At 43.6% G+C, this 22,152-nt stretch overlaps 1 protein-coding gene and 1 long non-coding RNA gene across 2 annotated transcripts; both read left to right on the top strand.

Moving 5' to 3' along the window:
- The first annotated feature begins 1,917 nt into the window (after positions 1–1,917).
- On the top strand, positions 1,918–4,063 carry LOC120850544 (keratin-associated protein 6-2-like). Its single transcript, XM_040223067.1, has 3 exons — positions 1,918–1,940; positions 2,609–2,843; positions 3,953–4,063. Coding segments are annotated over exons 1-3 (240 nt in total). The 5' UTR covers positions 1,918–1,937; the 3' UTR covers positions 3,955–4,063.
- Positions 4,064–11,580: 7,517 nt separating this feature from the next.
- LOC120850536 lies at positions 11,581–15,136 on the top strand. The gene is made up of 4 exons (XR_006077722.1): positions 11,581–11,768; positions 14,540–14,618; positions 14,733–14,974; positions 15,089–15,136. It is a non-coding gene; the product is annotated as an uncharacterized LOC120850536 (long non-coding RNA).
- The last annotated feature ends 7,016 nt before the right edge of the window (positions 15,137–22,152 follow it).

Here is a 22,152-nt window from a genome sequence, read left to right as displayed (position 1 = left end):
AATGTATTAGGAATTTTCTCTTCAAAACTACCCTCCACCTCTGTGCTGTTAATTAGTTTTTTTTTTTTTACCACCCCGTAGCTTTTTTAAGTTTTTATAATAATAATGAATTTGTGACAGATTAGAAGATTTTAATTCTACGAAATACGTATACTTACAAACAATAAAAATGCACAGGAAGAGACAGAAATTGATAATTATAGCTAGAACATGAAAGAATAATTTGACGTCAGCGCCGAGGTAAGGTAATGCGAAAAGAGAGCAGCCGGCAAAACTTTTAAAAATTTATAGGCATCTAAAGGTGATTTTGTGATCGCGTGTTTGTACCACCGGCGACGAAAACGCCCCATTAAGCCGGCTAAAAAAAATTCTCGCCCCGAGCGAGCGCATGAATGACACGAATGACTCTCTTCCACTTTCCTACCCCTGCATTGCTAAGCAGAAGGTCGCGGGTCTATAGCCTAAGCGACATAAAGCACTATTGAGCCGGCTAAAGAAAAATTACTGGTCAAGAGTCTATAGTAATAGTGACATACATCCTTCTTCAGCCGGCTAAAGCACATTGATAGTTTGAAGGCCTGTAGCTTTGGTGACTAAAGCACTACTGAGTCGGTTAAAGAAAATGTAATGGTCGCGAGTCTATAGATTTAGGGATATACATTCCTCTATAGCCGGCAAAGCACATTTAACAGTCACGAATTTATAGCATTAAGAGCATATACTTTTTATTGTTTGCTCAAGAAAATTGAATCGTCGGAAGTCTATAGTTTCCTAAACACATATTATTCTATAGCCGGCTATAGAAATCTGAATGGTCGAGATTTTATAGCATTGACGACAGATTATTTTCTGGGTGGCAATAACATGTTTTATAGTTTCTCACGGCTGACCATAGAAGGCCACATACGGCGATAGCTCACCATAGGATATTTCATAAATGTCTATAGACCGTTTTCGTATGAGATGTAGCTATGTTTCCCCTCCTGTTTCTGTTTTTTCCAGCAACTTTGTAATAGCGCTATCGTTGTTTTCGTCACTCGACCAAATGAATAATCACCTCGAAAATCATTACTCCCCCCCCCCCCCCCCTCCTCACCCGATACAGTACGATAAGCCCTCCTTTACGATCTGCGCAAGTGCGAGCCTTCTGCGGTAGATCGTGCGCAGTTTGTGCCAAACGGTGCACCGTGCCGTGTCGGATGTGCAAAAACGGTTCCCTAAAATTTTCTAAAGTGAAATGTAGTACGCTAAACTTTTTTAAGATAGCGCTGGGATGATTTTCGGAATTTTAGCATTGGCCTTTATTAGTTCTAGCACTCAATTGTTCTCGGCTACACGTGCACATATCATAGAGTCTTCGCGTCTATATTTCGAGAGAAAATCGGTATACTCTTGGGCAATGAGGGCGGAACGTAAACACGCGTAAAGCGTCTCGATACTTTTCAGGTGAAACAGGAAAATACGATGGGACGTGACAGAAATAATTTTATCGAAAACCCCCCGCTGTATTTTTAAGTTCGTAATCAAATGATGTGCTTGAAAGAAAATACGCAACGACCACCAATGCAGTTTTGCAGAGCGCAACCTAGAGCTTCTCCTTATCTACAATCTTGCATTGACGGAACAGAAAGTGCGGGGTGCAATATTCCGCAGAGTGCAGTAGAAGCCCGTTAAACCGTGCATACTTGCGTTTTTTTTTTTTCCTCAAGTAGTTTGCTTGCAAATCGAATGTCAACGTAGAAGCGAAGTCATTTTATGTGTAAGCAAAACGCTTTGTAAAAACACTGTTGGGGACGTCATTCAAAGAAAACAGAAAGACGTGAAGCGTTCTCTCATTGGCCATTAAACTACAAGGTCGACAAGGTCCCTGTATAAAAAGACCGAAAAACTGAAGCTCTTCGCCAGTTGGATCCCATCGACTAATTCCGAATTTAAACATGGTAGGAGTTGCCGTCTTTCATAATGCAATAACACCTTTCTACTACCCTCAATATTTCTTAATTGCCTTAATTTAGAAAGATTTTCATAATATATCAAGGCTAAAATTATAAACAAAAAAAGAGTATTGCAAAAAAAAAAAAAAAAGTCTTGCGTCTATACTAGTTTAAATATTATATTTGGTTCCAGAAGCCCGCTTAAAAAGTAGGCCACTTTAGATTCTCGAGAAAGCCGATAGTATAATACTTTCCGATGAATAAGGCGTGTGTATGTGTGTGTGTTTTTAACATTTCCTTATTTGCGCTTTGTAAAACGGTACTGTTTATTTCCATTTTCTTTACACCGTATAAAACTCAAATCTAGAAATTTGCCACGTGAGGGATATCAGTTGTTCAATTCGTTAACGAGAATTTAAAACTTGTTCACGCTTGCGCATTTTTTGCGATGATAATGCAGACATGCAGGCCCTTCAATGCATTCTTGCCGTGTCAACCGCACAAATATCACAATTCTATACCAACTTTTTTTTAAATGAAGTCCACCGCTCAGGACAGGAAATGTGGCTAATACAGCAAATATGTGACTTACCGAGCCGAAATTACGGTATCTGTATAAACTGCTTACTATAACCCAAGTTCACATTCTTTAATTCGCATCAAATGCCTTGCAGTTCCGCACCATCCTCATCATGGCTCTGGCCACCTGCACCTTCGCCACCTACCTCGGCTATGGCGGCTACGGTAGCTGGGTCGGTGCTCCACTTGCCCACTCCAGCGTCTCCCACCACACGCCATATTTTAGCTATGGCTACGGTCACAGCCTCGGACATGGCTATGGTCTGGGCTACGGACTCGGCTATGGCTACGGTCTTGGAGGTCTCGGATACGGAGGATTCTACAAGAAATGTAAGCATCAGCCTAAAACATCTAATATTTTGTTTTTATTTGTGGCGAAATTTCAATTCCTACGTCGCCCTATTAGTTCGTGAAATTCCCCACAAATGTGGTACGACCAAGGTGGTTGACTGAGACGAAATATCAATATTAGGGGCGAAGCTCCTTAGAGTCTAGCCTTGTCGGTCCGTCCGTCCGGCCGGCCGGCGTCCGTGCTCACATAAAAATAAAAAAACAATGTTTGCGCAGTCGACAGGATTCGAACCCTTGCTGGGAGACCCCAATGGATTTCTAGTCAATCGCCTTAACCACTCGGCCACGACTACGGGACGAGTAGGGGGTGTGAGATGTGGTAGTAACTCAAGAGCTGGGGATGTCATGGATGAAACATTGCATGTCGCCGCTCAACGTCTATACAGGAAAGGACGCAGCGGTCAAATGTGTATGTAAATCACGTTAAACTTTGCTTGGATTGGCTCAACGTTTATAGACGAGAGGGCGCTGCAGTCAAATGCTCAAATGCGTATTTGACCACGTTCACACCACACTTTCTCTTTCTGACATGGACCGTTGACTTAAGCGGTGGAGATGGCTTCCCACGGCTTCTAGCGGATCCAAGCTGATCCGCTAGAAGCTGCATTTCACCGACCATAAAGCTCTGCATTTCACCGACCATAAAGCAGTAATAATAGATAGATAGATGATAGATAGATGGGGTTTATAAAGTCGAAACGCAACCCGGAACTCAGCACTACCTACGAGCAATAAAAAAAATGAGCACCATCAGCACTACATATGAACAATAAAATCAGTATTATCAGCACCACTAGAGCTTCGCCCCAATTAACATCATTCACCACGTGAAGATGCGGCCATTTTTTTCGAATGACTGACGGCTATACAATAAATCACAATTCAAGAAACGCAGGCTGCGACGTATCGTGCTCACACTTCTTGCTTTCGTTCGTTCTTTGGCGTTCTTACTGACTCATACAGTAATCTTATTGTCTAAGCAATCATAATAAGGCTGGAAAGTCTCTTCTCGATATGTCAGTGACAGTAACCGACTGTAATTAGCAATTGTTTCTCTAACCTGTGTCGTTCTTTATTTTATTTTTCAGGAGATGGATTCGTCTTGGAACGCCCGCAGCTCTCCAGCTATAAAAACCAGCAACTTTTGAAAAGAAACACCCATGACTACAATTAAATAAACATTAATTATTACTTCACCACTTTGTGCGTTCTGCGTAAATATTATTTCCTTTGCCTTATCTCGAACCAGGCAGATATTCTCGATTTGTTTGTTCAGCGACTAATTATTTACACTAGTTCAAGAGCGGGAATATTTTCAGGATAAATAATAATTTAACAATACCGACTCGTAGCGCAGTAGAATGTCGTGAAGAAGATTATTTTATATGATATATATTACATCCTACATTAAGATTAAAGTAATTCTGTGGGCGTAGGTCTAGTAAGCATTTTTGTGGATGTCAAGACCATACGGATATCAGCATTACGTTGAGTCCATAACTGTACGATACATGAATTTCAAACCGTGAAGTATCCAGGAACAAACAATAGGGTATGCCTAGGTGATGACTTGTCTTTCAGCTATCACCGCTATTCAATATATGCGTGTTTCTGAGTGCTCCAAAAATATTATGAAGTAGCAAACTTTGTTCGCCTGGAAATATGTCCTTGCGGAAGATGTGCGTGTGTGTTCTTATGAATACAGCTTTTTGGTGTCAACTGAAAGAAGAAAGACATATTTCTGGCTAAAGCTATATCTCCAACATTAACGTTGATCGATACTTAGCCAGATATGTACATAAGTATTCATCTGAGGAATATATATGTCAATTTCCTAATACTCTTTATTTAACAGAAGAATTATGGTCGATATAAAGTCCTTGTATTAGGAAGTTTTTTTTTTTTTTTTGCAGCGTTACTTTAGCTTTACGTGCGGGTTACCCGAAGTCCTTTCGTATTCACTTGCCTGAAAAATAGTATGTACGCCCATATCCGCTGTTTAACGTATTCACTTCAATTGAGTCCCGTAAAAGTTGCACAAAAAATATAATTCATTAAAATTACAATCACACTTTCTTCTTAAGTAACTTTATAAGATTTCTCGATTAAACGAGGCGAAATCTAATTGACCGTTTCTTGGAAAGTAACCATTATCCTTCCCACTAATTTAAATATTCAAAACGACACAATTTTCTTACCGGTCTCGAAACGGGTGATTTGCACAGTCATTATCGAATAGAAGTCACCGATCTCTGAACGACTTATCTTCCTAATTAACATATTTTTATCAGAAAGACGAAACAATACAGTAAGGGCTGCAAGTAAGTTTAGTATAATTTTTAATGTAATATCCCATTAGTCCTGTGATAACTTCCTAATACACGCATTCCAATGATTAAAAAAATTACTCCCAAAAGAAATGCATTACAAGTAATTTGAGTTCATGTGATTAAAACCGCAGAAGCTTGCGTTGATTACGGGTGTACTTAATTTCCTATTTTTGTTTCTAATTTTGTTACCGTTTGAATGCCGAAGTCCACACGAAAAAACCTTCTTCCCTCTCTCCTCGGCCAGGAGGAAGACAGAGAGGGCACTAGAACCATTTACTCTCAAACCGATGTTTCTACAAAAGGTTCATTAACATGAAAACAAATTCGTCCTCACCAAGACATACGCACACTTGATAAACTAGAATCTCAAAATTTTCACATCAAATGGCTTCCCAGGAGACTACTCGGGTTCGCATTCACTGTTACTCCGCAACAAGCAGGCTCTCCTGGGATGACAAGAAAAGAAACCCAGCGCCCTGAACGCTGTTTAAACCAGCACTTCGGAGAGTTGAAAAGCCTGTAAAGCACTCGCTTCCGGGCCAAGCCGCTTACTTCCGGTGGGTTCATACCTGTACGCTCGATGCACGATCCAGCCCCCTATAGTAACGTCACTTTTACTCTTGTGATGAAGTTCACCAGGTTCCCACATAGGTTGCAACCTGCTAGTCAAACTGAGTCAGGCCTGCAACCCTGCGGGAAATGTCAATTCTACAAGTCTACACGTAGACTAGACACCCACATTTTGCGTGTACCTGAAAGAATCTTTAACACAGAGGAAACAAAATGATTGCCTTTTTTTTTAATGCATCTTTTTCGTTTGCTGAAAACATACTTACAAGTCACACGCTATTGTACATTTAGTGATGCGGCTTAATTTATGATGAGCACCTTTTTTATATAAATAACTTCGAGCTTTTAGAGAAAAGATTCAATATAATGGGTCGGACATAAATGGTTGCTATGAATCATCCTATACATTTACACATTAAGCGCCGTTCACACTCTTGTGACTGAGTAAGACCGAGAGAGAACAAACCGGTTTTTAAGCCTTTAGCGACTTCTTAGGACCAGATGTCCTGCAGCGGAGCTGGTCCTAAGAGATCGCAAGAGGCTTAAAACCCGATCTTGTCTCACTCGGTCGTACTCGGTTGCAAGAGTGTGAACAGGCCTTTACCTGATATCATAGAAGCACTAGAGCAGGATGGGGCTGTACTGCATATGAATTAAACATGTGTAACCAACTAAAGTTGGAATTTATTTGATTTATTACTAATGTACATTATTCCTTGAAAGAAGGAAAAACTGGGTGAGTTGATATGTTGGTAGTCTTTCAACGCCATTGAATATTCATGTTCTTTTCACAATTTTTCATGCTTTTGCATTTTTTAACTGTTATGCTTTTTGTAGTGGTTTTCGCCGCCACTAAAAAACGTGACATACAAGCTCACTTTATTTACATCACACAATCGTAAACTTGAAAAGCGTGCCGCATCGGCAAACGCAGAGAGACCGCGCGTCTCTACTACACAGGCACCAGAACAGGCAAGAAATCATGCTGCTTGCTCTTGTAACGTTTTTCTCGCTCCCACTTTATGAAACAAATCGGTGGCGAGAGACTGTTGGGACCACACGTCAGAACTAGCATTACCTGTGATTGCTTGAACTGCCGCCAGACTGCACTTTAATGCTCCGCAAAAGCGTCGTCGGGCAAGTGTCGTAGGACGGCGCCCAGAACAGGCCCTCGTTGGCCCTCGGTTCCGCCGCACGCGAATCTTTCTCACTCTGCGGAGAAAGCCATAGGTTTTGAAGAAGATACGCTCTTTTCAAATAACGAAATAACACCTGGTAGAGCATATTTAGAATCAAGCGTAGCGTAGCAAGCAAGCGGTACACGACAAAGCTTAAACCAGCCGCGAACTTCGCAAAAAAAAAAAAAAAATGAAAAAACACTTTTTTAGCGGCGTTTGCACCAGTCGGCCACGGAATGTCCGCCACTTACTTGCGCTGGCTAGAGGCAGCGTCTCCCATTTATCAGTCATTGCTTGCTATTCTTGGACACGGTTTTCGTAAGCAAGATATCTAAATTATCTGTTTAAACGGCCAAGAAGTAAAAAGGAAACGATTCTGCCTGCGGAACCACGCCGAAAGCCAAACGAAGCTGATTGCACGATGGTGATGCACAGTCTCCAAAAAACCATATTTTTTATATTTTTTTAACGAAATCGGGCAAATTAATATTATATTACTAATATTGTCACTATAATAATGCTGTAAAAATTAACAAAAGTTTAGTCTATCTTTGGTTTTATCTAAATTTTAGGTTTTCTTTTTCAATGTATAACGGAAACTATCTCATGCAGCTCTTCCTTCGTCGTCAAGGCTATTCTGATTCATCTGCGCATGCTTGCACTCCTGGGATATCGGCCTTTCTGGAAGGCTCGGCTTTCGCTGCAAATGAATAATGAGGGCAACCTCGTATTTTGCAACGACGAGCTTGCCCGTCTTTTGGCGAGTGAAAGACATGTAAAATTGACGTCGATTTTTACAGTGTGGAACTCTCAATCGACTGTGTTGGAGTGTTTGTTTTTGCAATTGTCAAGCTCTTTTCACGTGAATTGAGATGTCTTAGAGTTTGCCAGATAAATCTGCACCATGGAACACTTTCGGTGAAAGCTTAAGGTCGTTACATGAAGGCACCGGTTTCTCCAGCCAATTTAAGAGCCAGCTTCCATTCATAACATCCCTTGCCTTATGCGGTTCAGAAGTTAATTGGCGCTGCAGGTGACTATATAAGGCGGAGCATCTTATGGCTCCATTATTAGCCGTGGTTTCCTCGGCCTCCTGTCCTTTTGCTTGCTGCGGATGCAGATATCTGCAACAGCGTATAGTGCACTCAGACCTGCATTACAAAACACTGGATTATCATGCAAAATTAAAAAAAAAAACTTTGTCTAGCAGTTTTTCTTTCGAACCCTAAGGGAGGTCTGTCTAGCAGATGTTCAAGGCATACTGACATTTATCAAGATGATGCCAGTGTGCCCTGAACGTCTGCCAGAGACCTGCCTGAACTTACTGGGAGGTGCGTGCCGGCCTTCAAATTAAAGTTTCAATACCCGTGGTCTGGAAATCTTCCTTCTTCTCCGTCCGGAAAGCGAAACGTCCTCATCTTACTGTGGTTAGCGGCTCAACGCGGTGCATTCACCATTCTGCCAGACAGGGCCAGACCAGGCAAGATTTGCTCTTCGTCCGAGGCAAGCAGGCAGTCAGTGAGGAGGGGGGGGGGGGGGGTACTGGGGCCCCGTCTACACACTAAACATTGTAACACCCATAATCCTGTAAGAAGGGTGTAAGAAAAGTGCAAGTGAGGAAAAACAACCTTTTTACACTCCCTTTTCGCAGGAGTTCTGAATATTATTAGTGTGAAAAGGGTATTTTGGCGTCTTACACCCCTTACACGCCCTTTTTACGCCATTCTTGTAGCGGTGGTGTCTGAAATCGTGAAAGAAGAATGTATGGGCGAATTTTACGCCCCTCATTCACACGGTGTGAAAGGGGCGTAATGTTGATGCTGTTGAATACACCAATGATTTCAGAGCCGTTCATGTTTATTGCTTTGGTTAAACTGTTGCTGATGTACGACGGGAGAAACATCGAGTATAATTAATCGCCACATGAAGGCGGGTATGGTTAGGAAGTGCTAGAGAATAGTTTTTGCAACTCCGATCAAACTCTCCGTCCGACACGAGCCGAAAATTACGTGTCGCGCGTGCATCAGTTTTATCAGTTTAACTTCGAATTGAGAAACAATCCCCGCTCGCAAAATGTTAACGAAGACGTATTAATATACAGCCCAGGCAGCACACCATACTGCGCCGATATTGGGTCTAATTGGAAAGATTGTGCCCATACCTTTTTGGTCCAGCCAAAATTTTACGAAGGGTATGGGTCGCGCCGACGCCATTCTGACATGCCATACGCGGCGCCGTTCTTGGTCGAGTGTCAAGAGTGTCCTGCGTGAATCGGCTATGCCGGTGAGGTATATCTATTTCTTGACTGCCTAAAATACGAAGTTTAAAAAGAAATTAAACAAAGCGGAATCTACTTACTTTTAACCCAAGAAAGCGCTCCTGCGCCGAAGCATTGAACAAATTGTGGCGCCCTCATTTCCGGTAGTAGAAACTCACCTGACTGGGCCCCGTACTACTCATAGCACCTTCACTAAGGTTTTATCTTTCTGTGTAGTTCTGAAGAAACCATTGCGCAAAACAATCGAATGTGCCGGATTCATGACACCTCCGTTAGGGTACGCGATTCTTGTCTCTGCGTTTTGACACCAAAATATCCAGCGCCCCGAACTTTTTCCGATTTTTCTTGAGAACGCGTGAAACCGCGTCTGTTGCTTCGTGCTTTCAACGTCTTAGCTTTGACCCGTGCTTCGACGGCGTACGAATTTGCTTTTGTGTTTATTTTGTGATCTCGCAGTCCGCACTAGAGCAGTCACACTTTTCTCGCGACCCTCCCTGGGCAGTGCAGGTGGTCATGCAAAGCAGCAGAGGGAGATTCGCTGCTTTGTCCAAGCCCCTTTGACCTAGTCTTCTGATAAGCCTCCATACCTTCTTTTGTGCCTTCGCGTGACTTTGAACCAGTGCGAAGGCCGCTTCTAGCGAATCAGAGGGGTGAAGCGAAACAGGTAACTGCTCTCTGTAGGACAAAAACGCTTGCAGAAAAATTTGTCACGCCACCCGCTCTGACGCACTGATGGCCTCACTGGGGTCATAGCCTTCGCCGTTTGGCAAGTTATGGTGAGTTGTAGGGACCACGTAGGTCCGGTTCCAAAAACCGCCGGTGATGATTCTATTGTTTTTCGTGCAAGCAGTTCCTAACGAGTCCCATATTGCGGCTGTGCTTTTTCGCGCAGGCCAGCGTGGTTTTTCGCCGTGAATGGCCGGAATACAGGCTACAGCCATGCCAACTTTTTGGCAATGGCAGTTTATTTCGTCGGAGTCTATTGAATTATTGTGCTGTGTTTGTTGGACGCGTTTCTACAAAGAGCAGCTCATCGGCGGCTGCGATACTTCTGTCGAATGTGATCGACCGCCATCATTCTCGGCACTGTGTTTGCGTTGTTTTGTGCTGCCTGAATCGGATTACGCATCTATCACGACCGAGAGCTGCTCATCGGCGATCGCGAGATATCCGTTGAATGTGAGCGAGCGCCTTCATCCTCGACATCGTGTTTGCGAATCGTTCTGTGCTGCCCGAATCGGATTATGAATCTATCGCGGGTTACATGAGATCGCTCTCTTATTTGGAAGTACTCTGCAAGCATGCCTCTGATAGTAGTCCTGCTACCGTCTCAATAGACCATTTTGCTGTTTACAAACATGAACTGCCGCCTGCGTCCCAAGCTACTCCCGGTCGTTCGGTCTTTACAATCTTGTCGAGTTTTGCTTACGTCACCAGTGCTAGAAAGCATAAATGCTGCACGAAAAGTAAGTTGGAGATTTAAATATGGCCTTCGGTTGTACAATTTAAAGGGGTCGTGAAACAATGTCAGGTTGGAATGTTCATGACCTTACAGAGGCGTGCTAGTCCTAGTCTGGCCCAAGTATACTCGCACGGACCATCAGTGACTCAGGAGCGTCTTGGTCGTGGTGAAATTGCGAGAATAAAAGGGAACTATTTCTTCCAGTCTTACCTTCGCCAAACTTGATGACGTGTGCGTGAACGTAGTTTGGCCCTTTGGCAATATTGGATATGCACGCACTTGCCCGCACAGCAGAGACATGACTCCGGCCAGATACATGCTTGCAATCGTCTATAGAGAATTTACTAGAGCCTAGTAGAATCTTGATAAAAAAATAAAAAGTGAACCAGGCATGTTTCGACATATTCGCAGTCATTTATTCGTGCAGTTTCTTGGCATACTACACCCTATCTTATGGGTGTTCGTCGTTTCGCCTTTTTTACTTCCCTTTCTGGCGTCGTACATCCAATTTAGAGGGCATACTGCGCAATCATAACATCCCAATAAAAAAATGTACTGTGGAATCACATCTTAATTTAAGGGTGTTCGGAATGACTCCTTCCTTTAGGGGTTGGTACACTGTAAAAAATTTACGTCAATTTGACGTGTCTTTCCCTCGTCAAAAAAGACGGGCACGCTCATCATTTCAAAATACGAGGATGCCCCCATTATTTATTTGGCGCGAGAGCCGAGCCTTCCAGAAAAGCCGAAATCCCAGGAGTGCAAGCATGCGCAGATGGCGAGGAGTTGAATGCCCCGCCGCGCAGCGCGCAGCCCCGCAGCTCTTTCGCGGCCCTCCTCTCTCGCAGAATGGTGTTGCCGTTGTTGCAACACCCATCTCTGTTGTTTTGCGGTATTGCTCCGAGTCGTGCGCCCGTGCCGCGCAGGCGCAAACAGAGGTTGCAGCAGCTATCGCCATGCCATGCTATCGCTCTTCGGGCGTTCGTCGAACTCGCCTCGGTGGCTGTTGACATCGTGGTCAGTGTAGTGTTCTGTGATGCATCAGGGCCTCATCAGCTCATCGACGACTAAATCGCCCACTTCAAGGTATGCAATGTGACTATCCTTGCAATGTCTTGCTTACGTATTGTAATCGAATGTTTCTCCATGTTCGCGGTTCGAGTGCTTTCGGTTGAAGACGGAAAGCGCTCGATCGTGTTCGAAATCTGCGGTCTGAGTTCACGGGCGTCCAGCGACACATCGTGCTTTTGGTGTTTCTTTTTCAGCACGTTATGTTTCCGTTATAATATGCACGTGTTTATTTATCCGTGCTGCAGCGGCGGCGCCCTACTCAGAGCCCTGCGCCTTATCTCTTAGGAGAACTCGCGAGTACGAGCTTTTATGGAAGCTTAGTTTCTATGTTTGTTTTTGCAACAACATTCATGGAGCCAGACAACATAAGCGAGCGGCTAACGTCTTTGTAACGACGCAGTGTCATTGAACGACGTTTTAGCGGCTTCGAAAACGGAAGTTTCCAGTGCACTCGATTCACGAGCCTCTAAGACGTACACAAAATTATTGACCGCCCTCGTAATTTGACGGGAAATTTCTCAAGCAGTTTGGAGGGTTAATTGTTGTAAACATCCACTCTGCAGCTCGCTGCTGGCTCTGACTTTATATTTAACAGTGTGCTTATTTTTTATATCGTATTTTCCGGGCTATAGTCCAAGGTCTATACATGTTTAAAAGCTGAAATTTTAGGCTGTGCGGACTCTCTACGCGTGCGGACTATACACGAATTTTGTTTTTCAAGATCGTTCAGTATGAGGAGATGTGACGGATTTTGTGAGTGAAAGAGTATGTTAATGATGATTTATGTATATTATAGGCAGGCACGTAGCCAGGGGGAGCCCCCCCCCCCCCCCCCCCCCCCCCCGAAACAAAATTTTGGCTACGTGCCTGATTGTAGGCTTCTTTGTGTGCTAAGAAAGCAGACATGTGTCAAGGTGTGCCGTCTGTAGGAAGATTTTCGTGTCGACTAAGCACCAGGTGCCGACTATGCACGGCACGCGGACTATGCACCGGGTGCGGACTATCTAAGTATCTAAGCAAGAACTTTTACTTTGGACCCCCAATTTGCCCCTGCGGACTATACACCGGGTACGGACTATAGCCCGGAAAATACGGTACATATATTTTAGGTTTTTGCATGTCCTATATTCCGTTCACGCCTACGCTGACAGTGCGGTGCAAGCTACTTGTTCGCCAACTATAATTAAAGCCTCTTATCGCTTGACCTCGCTCTCCCCGCGTGAGTATGCGAGAGGCGGTGACCACGTTGTGCAGAATCGACAGTTGACTGGTCAAACGAACATGCAGCTTCCACCGCACTGTCTGTTTAGGGGTGAACATTTCGCAAAATCGTAATAATTGGCTCAGCATACCCAACGGCTGATCGGCTTCGCAGAAGTTTATATTTTATTTATTTTTCTGCGCTTTCTTGTTTTATTTTTCATTGATGAGTACTGTTCATTCATTTGCACACCTGAGTCATTAGACAGCTGAAATGACGTCGAAAGATTCTTCTGATATATCAAATTTTTTTTTTGTAATCTTTAACGGACTGTAAAGGAAAATGAAGGTGATATATATGTGGATGCCATCCTCACTGTATAATAGTAGGGCTCGGCGGACATTAGACAGGCGGATAAACGTCAAAATATGTTTACTAATTAACCGAAAATTGTAAAGTCACTGTTTAATTACATAGCTTTTTACTTTTCTTTTCTTATTTCACTGTAGATTACACTTGTGCAGCTTCAGACACCCCGGCCGTGACACTTCCCCTTTGGACTTGGTTTAATGAATTTGTGTTTAGTATAGTTGCGTTATTTGTTTAGTATAGTTGCGTTTATTATCATTAGTGCATGATTTTTTTTAACGAGGTTATAATTGCTTCCTCTTTTTTATAGTGGCTATTTTCAAACCTAACGTTGCATTTGCATATGTTGGTGTGCATGTGCATGGTGTGTGTCTGCATCTAACTGTGTCACATGGCACCTGTGACATCCTAATGACATCTAGATATAGTTGTTTCACTTTGCACTCGGGCTCAAAGTATAGCTATGTTGGACTGTTAATTTCAGGGTGGCATATCCCACAAGCCTCATGTTGGCTGTGATGTGCCCGTCATGCTAACTGATGTGCGCTAGATACAATAAATGTATTATATTATTATTATGAATATTATTATTATTATTATTTAGCAGTGTAATGGGCCTCTTCGCAATTGCAATTTTAAAGAGAGTAATGTAACCCCAAAACTCTAACCGGCGATTTCCGAAAAACATGGATTACTCAAAACTTGCTGCTTTTTCACAAAATTGTTTCATTTAGGTTGGGCTTTAATAATGTCTCCGTTTAAAATTGCAATCGCAGCATAGCCCATTATACCAATACTTAAGAAGGTAATTAACATATTTTGGTTAGTAAACATAATTTTATGTTTATTCTCTTCTCTAACGTTTGTCATTGCTGTGGTATTGCTGGATACTGCAGTGTGTGACCCAATTGTTATATGTTTGTTATAGGTACTTTGGCCAGATAAACCTCAAAAGAGGTACCAGGTGTGCACCATGCCATACCGCAAAGAGCGGCATTTATCCGAAAGTTCTCAGGCTCATCAAGGAAGGGAAATGAACCCGTAGGTACTATCCAAAGATTGCCAGCCGCTCTCTTCAAGCCGCATGGAGAGCTCTATGAGTTCAGCAAGTGTTCCTAGTGGTCCTTGGGATATTTCATGCTGGAGGCTTATGTAGTATTGGTCTTGTCTTTGTAACTTTGTGGGTATAAGGCAAGCTGTATTAAATTTATTGCAGGTTCCAGTTGCACCAAGCAGGTGCACTCACCCTCAGGTTGCAAGCCGCTCTCTTCAAGTCGCATGGGGTGCTTTATGAGGTGAGCAAGCATTTCTAGCAATGCTTAAGACATGTCGTGCTTTAGGCTTATGTATTACTGGCCTTGTCTTTGTTACATTGTGGTATATGGCAAGCTGTACTAAATTTATTGCAGGTCCCAGCTGCACCAAACAGGTGCACGCACCATTACAGATTGCAAGCCGTTCTCTTTAAGCCACATGGAATGTTCCATGAGGTGAGCGTGCATTTGTAGTGGTCCTTGGGACATGTGCTGTAGGCTTATGTATTACTGGCTTTGTCTTTGTGGTATACGCCAGGCTGTATTAAATATATTGCAGGTCCCAGCAACAAAAATTGCAAGCCGCTCTCTTCAAGCCGCGTGGAGTGCTCTCTGAGGTGAGCAATGATTTCTGGTGGTCCTTGGTACATGCCCTTCTGGGGGTTTATGTAGTACTGACCTTGTCTTTGTTATTTTCTGGTATATGGCAAGCTGCATTAACTTTCTCGCAGTTCCCATCTACACCAAGCGGGTTGACCCACCGTCAGACCGCAAGCCGCTGTCTTCAAGCCGCACAAAGTGTTCTATGAAGTGAGCAATCATTTCTGGCTGTCTTTGGTGCATGCCATGTTGGGGGTTTATGTAATACTAGCCTTGTCTTTGTTACTTTCTGGTACATGGCAAGCTGCATTAACTTTCTCGCAGTTCCCATCTACACCAAACGGGTTGACCCACCTTCAGACTGCAAGCTGCTGTCTTCAAGCCGCACAAAGTGTTCTATGAGGTGAGCAATAATTTCTGGCTGTCTTTGGTGCATGCCATGCTGGGGGTTTATGTAATACTGACCTTGTCTTTGTTATTTTCTGGTATATGGCAAGCTGCATTAACTTTTTCGCAGTTCCCATCTACACCAAGCGGGTTGACCCACCGTCAGACCGCAAGCCGCTGTCTTCAAGCCGCACAAAGTGTTCAGTGAGGTGAGCAATCATTTCTGGCGGTCTTTGGTGCATGCCTGCTGGGGGTTTATGTAATACTGGCCTTGTCTTTGTTACTTTCTGGTATATGGCAAGCTGCGTTAACTTTCTTGCAGGTCCCAGCTGCACCAAGCGGGTAGACCCACCGTCAAAGACCGCAAGCCGTTTTCTTCAAGCCGCACAGAGTGTTCTGAGGTGAGCAATCATTTCTGGCGGCCCTTGGTACATACCATGCTGGGGGTTTATGTAAAACTGGCCTTCTCCAGTTTGATCCAGTTTTACCTAAGGAAAAGGTGGACCTCTATAGTGGGATGGACATGCATTCAATATTTTTATATACATGTATACAAAGCTGTCTATTTTGATTCGAACGAAATTAAAAAAAAAAAAAAACGGCACGAGTTACTTAAATGATTCCCTCACTGTGTGTTTATGGGGCTCGGAGGACATTAGATAAGGGGATAACCGTTGCAGAATGTTAATCAAAACTAATGAACAAAATTTTTTTAATAATGTTTTTAATTAATTGTTTTATGGGATACGTTTCAATTCTAGTTTCAAAGGCAGTAAATATTAGACTAACAGAATTTCTGTATAGCAGCAAGGTTCAAGATATGGAATGCTAAAAATTTGCTTTTTTTGTCACCCGATTCGAAAATTGCGTACTCGGGGAAGACCTCAGGATGTTGTGCGGACGTGGTTGCTTCGGACGCACCTTTTTTATCTTGGAAGTATGACGCGGATGCATCTACCAAGGACTCACTGTCGAGATAGTGACGATGTGCCCAGTACGACTATGTCACTCTCCCACCCACCATTAACGGCACAAATTCTTGAGCTCCTGAGCACGGTTTTTGCATCCGACATTAAAACACAAAAGTTGGACAAGGAATATGTGGAAGCCGCTTGGCATTTCGTGAATTGTTTAAGTCGGGATAGCCTTTAATATTGGCTGGCTTTTAACGCTGCTGTTGCAGCATGGCCGAGAAAGCCATTAGTTACAAAGCTAGCAAATTTTCGTCAATTAGTCAACATACTGTGACGGTTATCCCCTTTACTGATGTCCACAGAGTACTACGAATGCGCAATGAAGAAGACATTCTGATAACTTTCGTGGCCTTTTTTGAAAATTCTGTTAGCTTTGATATAGAATGATGTGTATACATGTAAAACGACTTGTAGAATGTAATCATGCACATGATTGTGTACAAGGCTTTGTTTTTCACCCAATTAAGTAGTGCATTTTTTATCGCAACCTTCCAAAAATAAGCAAAGCATTCAGTTTGGTATTCAAATTGTATTCTATTTCGGTAATAAATCAACGGACTACTACTTGGTTCGCCTTTGGCTTCATACTGAGAATAATAGGCATGTGTGAATCATGAATTTTGGGCTTAAAGTGTATAATGACTTGAGCTTATTAACTTTTCAGTTGAATATCACAGTGTCTGCACCTCTCTCCAAGCCTGTTACTTAGTGCCGTCATGCTAGCCTCAGCCACCCTGACAGTGTTGGTATCACTTGTTTAGCTGTAGGCTGCTTTGATTACTTTAGTACATATGTTTTCAAAATGCAGTAATATGTCAGTGAAGGAGCATGATCGTGCACGAATAGTAACTTTAGGTATGGTACAAAAAAATACCTAATATCAGGGGCAGGTAGTCATCCACTGAAATAAAGTTAGAAGTGAATAATTTTGATTACCAAACTGAATGCTCTCTTAAAATTCTCAAGGATCTGCTTAAGCTGCACAGTTGTAATCGAGGCAGCAAGCAAAGCTTGTCATTTATTTATGCTTGTCAGCAGCATGCTGCATGGGCATATAGATTTATAAGTGTACATAATCAGCATGAGGGCAATACATATACTTTTTAAATGAAATTCTAATTGATCTCGTTATCATCGCCCCACTGCCAAAGCTCTGTTAGTTCTGATCCAAATTATGTTGTGGCTCTGGCTATCATCAGGTCAAGGCCCACATAGAGGTTGTGAATATAAATATATGATTTGATGGCCTTCTCGCCATGCTCATCCTTCAATTTCAAATTAGAACTGTTGCTGCAATGTCGTGACATAGCATGTTAGGACATTGCAGCCTAATACATATTCTTGATAACAGGATAGCTACAGTGTTATTTGTCTTCTAAATTTGACCTTGAGGGGAGTACCGACATCCATCAGATGCAAAAACATTCACGTAACCATTTTTAAATTTTTTTCTTAATTCCTCCTGTGTACATGTCAAAACCTCTCCGCTATAGAGGTGTGCATTTCCCACCAAAGTATGAGTCTGCACTGCGACAAAGCGAGATTCTTGCGACCGGGGTGTTACACCACCCCCTAGATAAGCAGAAGGCCTCCGCACCGTCATCACAGCCAGATCGATTGAGGCCTGAGATTGGGCACGAGTGCTGCGTCAGTGTTCGGCCGGGGCTCGTGTTCCATCAGCGCGTCGAAGGTCGGACTCGGGCCCAGGAGCCGAGTTAGCGCCATCCGACTGTGATGACGTTTCATGAAGGGAGAGGAGGCGATGCCCAGGCTTTTATTATTCTATAGGTGTTGTTGGGTGTTAACGCGATTAATGCGATTGCGGAGTCTGCTCCATGGGTTTCGCTTCTCCGCAGCGCAGTGCACATGCGGAGAAGCGCACTGAACAAAGCCAATTCATTGCAATGGTGACTTTACGAGCGCTTTGAAATGTTCGACTGGCGTAAACGACTTTATTTTCGCCCTTTTGCGTCTGACGCAAAAGGGCGAAAAGGGCCAATGTCTGACATATCAGACTTTCAGAAATGCTATTGTCCAATTTTCCTCACCCTTTTGTCCGGATGAAGCTGTTACTATCTTTCTTGCTTTCCTCTCATAGTCCTTTGAGCGAGTTATGTGACGTTATATCATAGGGTGGCATAGGGTAATTTTCTCTTCTCTTTTCCCGCAGGATGTAATGGCACACCATCATCACCAAGGAGACTGTACAGTGAGGAAGCTCGGAAACTTGAATAAAGTGATAAGTAATCTTTCAATTTTTGTTTTTATAATTACGTGAAGAACACTGATCATAATGACTGTATGCTACACATACATACTTACAGCTGAAAAATGCAATCCACCTTTTCTTTAGGTTTTTCTCACACAGTTTCAGAACACGCTGGTACGTCATTTTCACGAGGAATGTTTGGAAATAGAGCTGCCAGAGATTTCCTCGTAATTTTCACGTACAAAGCCGCAAATAAAAATGACGACTTTCCTAGTCAATTTAGAAAAACGACAGTTCGTTATTTTCACGGGGGAAGATTTGAAAACGATTCAATCGTCATTTTCACGTCTATGCTCGTAAACTAAGAATGCGGTGCCTCGTTTTTTTGACAACTTTTCCCACATAATTTAAAAAAAATGATTGTACGTTATTTTGACGGGAAATGTTTGGAAATAGAGCTGCCAGAACTTTCCTCGTAAATTTCACGACTCATTTTTAACAGTGTAGGAATAACGCCCTTACCTTAGGGCGTTCTGCTACACCAAAGAGGGTGTTAGTTATAGGACAAGGCATTTACGTCCTGAAGGGTGTAATGATGTTTTGTGTGTACCCTTCCACCATATATGGCATTTTGTCATAGGCGCCCGCCCTCCCCCTACACAAAGTTCTGGCTACATCCCTGGTCAGCGCAGCACGCGGGGAATGGAAGCGCATATGCCATGCTGCTTCCTGGGCGGAAAGAAGCCCCGCAAATGTCCGCTGCGGTGTCTGAGCTGGTGCTGTTGTGTCGTTGATGGCATGTTTGTTTGTGTTAGCAGTGAGAATTTTTTATATTGGAGGTCCATGCATAACTTAATTTTCTATTGAGGTTAGACCCCTCATGAAGTGCTGTCGCATTCTGCATGAAAAAAACTTGGGCCCATTTTTGACAGCGTGCCTTTCTTGGATGCTCGAGCATCATAGTTCCAACGGTGCGTCTGAAGCGACAACGTAAGCATAACAAACTGCGCTCTGTCAAACGCGCTGTTTTTGCACTCTAAAAAAAGGGTATAACCTTACACCCTCTTGTCCCATATAATACACCCCAAAACTTCGTTTCGACGTACAGCGCCCTATACACCGACACGCGGGCTTGACGTCACGGAGCTGCGGCGGCGCTGCGATCGCGCCGGAGCCGGGGGGTGTGGGCAAAAGCGCGCACGTTTCGCATGGGCGTCAAAGCATTTCAGCATGTCGCGAAGCTGTGTTGCCGTTAATTGCACCGAAATGTACAAGAAAAGCAGCGGAGTGAGTTTCCACAAGTACCCGGCAGACTCTGAAAGGCATAGAATGTGGATAATATCCGTGGATCGAAAAGAATGGTCGCCTCGCGCGAACGACCGTTTGCGCGGCAAACACTTTCTTGGAGGCAAGTGCGGCTTCCATTTCAATCTCCGTCCCGAGGCTTGCTTATGCGCAGGGAAACCGTTGTCTGATCGAGACCAGCCGGATTTTGTTCCCACGGTGTTCGCGCACAACGCACCGGCCAAGCGCTCGTCGGAGGCTCGCCACGCCCGTGCTACCCAGCAGAAGGGGACTGGCGACAGAACGGCAGTGTTGCAGGCGTTACCAAAAAGAAAAAAAAAAAGTAACGAAGTATGTTACTCGTTACTTGCAAATCAAAGGTACGCGTTACCGAGCTACGTTATCTAAAAATAAAAGGAACGCGTTGCCGCTACCGATAAAAAGTAAGGCACGTTACTTGTGCGTTATTTTTTAAAATAATGATTTGACACATTTTACGGTTTTGACGACACAGGTCATATATCAAGAAACATTATGTTCATGCAGAAACTGAACATAATTACTCTATCTCTTTTTACGGTTTCACCTAAATACCTACGAAAAAAAAAACCGCAAAGAACAACATGGCTTGACGCCTAAAACACGGAAACAATTGAAGTGTAATTTGTTTAAGACTTGGGAAGTAGTAACGACTAACGTAACTACGTTACTTGAAATTGTAACATAAGTACGTTACCCGTTACTGTGTCGAAAACGTAACGAGCAGGTTACTACGTTGCTGAAAAAAGTAACGCGTTCCTGGTAACGCCGTTACTTGTAACCTGTTACCGCCAAGACTGCAGAACGGACAAACCTTTACTGGTTGTAATGCCTTGTGGTCATGATGGTATGAAAAATATCATACCTTGACTTGAAGACGCTCTGTGTATTTAATCAATTAATGAATGCACATACTTCCGCAGACCCACAGTCTGCTGATCCCGCCGGCACTGCGGAAACCCACTCGATGTAATCGTAGCCTCGAGAGACTTGTACGCCTGCACCGTGTCGGCCGTGAACTGGCTTGGCGAAAAAACTAAATAAACGACGACCTGAGCCGTCGACTTCCGTGGCAGCAACTTTACGTCGGAAGTCCAGCAGGCCTTGTTTACGGCGTACGGATTCTCGTAGGGAAAGCCGTCCACGCACAGTTTGTTTCGATACCGCTACCGTTCAGGCTCGGGTAACGAGTTCAAATAGTCGGGCATAGCATACGACATACGTTATGAGGAAATACGACGCACAAATAAAGGTACAAGCGTCCCTACAACGTCAACAACAAGCGCACGCCATAGAGCGCAATGGCGAAAACACGGAGGGCCGGGCTGCTTTTGCCCACATAGCTAACGCGCATGCGCGGCCTCCCGGCCCTGTTGGTAAACAGAGCCGCTACGCGTGTCGGTCTATAGTCATATGGACGGCCCGAAATTTTACGAGGGGCTTGATAACGGTGCAATATAACTTATAAAATAGCTAAAGCACGTATCAAAGACCACAGAAAGAAAACACTGAGGTTTTACAGTAGGGCCAAGAAAGCTGCGATAATCTTTTTGTATTCAATAATACGTGCATTAGTTATCTTAATAAGTTGTACCACACGGCTGTGAAGCCCCTCGTAAAATTTGGGGCCGCCTGTTCGATTATAGGTCGCTGTACGTCGAATTGAAGTTTTGGGGTGTATTATATGGGACAGAAGGTGAATAACACACCCTTTTTTTTAGAGTGTAGAGCGCAGCTCTTAGGCGCCCGTCTCCAGCTTGAGCGGCGTCGCCGTCGACGTCGGCGTAACCGCGCAGTGCATTATGGGTAAATTTTACCGCCAAATTTAGCGGTAAAATTTCCCCGTTAAATCTAGTGGAAAAATTTCCACGCTCAATCTAGCGGAAAAATTTCCTCGCTAAATCTAGCGGAAAACTTTCCCCGCCAAATCTAGCGGAAAAATGTCCCCGCCAAATTTATCAGAAAAATTTCCCCGCTATATCTAGCGGAAAATTTCCCCCCCTCAACTTAGCGGAAAAATTTCCCCGCTAAATTTAACGGATAACTTTCCCCGCTAAATCGAGCGGGACAATTCCCTCCTCAATCTAGCAGAAAAACTTCCCCGCTAAATCTATAGAAGCGTATGCACTTGGGCTAGTTGGTGATCCATGTTTGTGAGGGTAAAGCGCTAAAAACAACGGACAATTAAAAGCGCTCTGTGTTGTACGTTTATTTTACTTGTCCGTTGTTTTTAGCGCTTTTACCCTCACAAACGCTAAATCTAGCTGAGAAATTTCCCCACTAAATATAGCGGAAAAATTTC

Source organism: Ixodes scapularis, unplaced genomic scaffold (genome assembly GCF_016920785.2).
Source record: "Ixodes scapularis isolate PalLabHiFi unplaced genomic scaffold, ASM1692078v2 PGA_scaffold1__304_contigs__length_218370807, whole genome shotgun sequence".
Classification (NCBI taxonomy): Eukaryota; Metazoa; Arthropoda; class Arachnida; order Ixodida; family Ixodidae; genus Ixodes; species Ixodes scapularis.
This window is presented reverse-complemented; position numbering and strand designations above follow the sequence as displayed.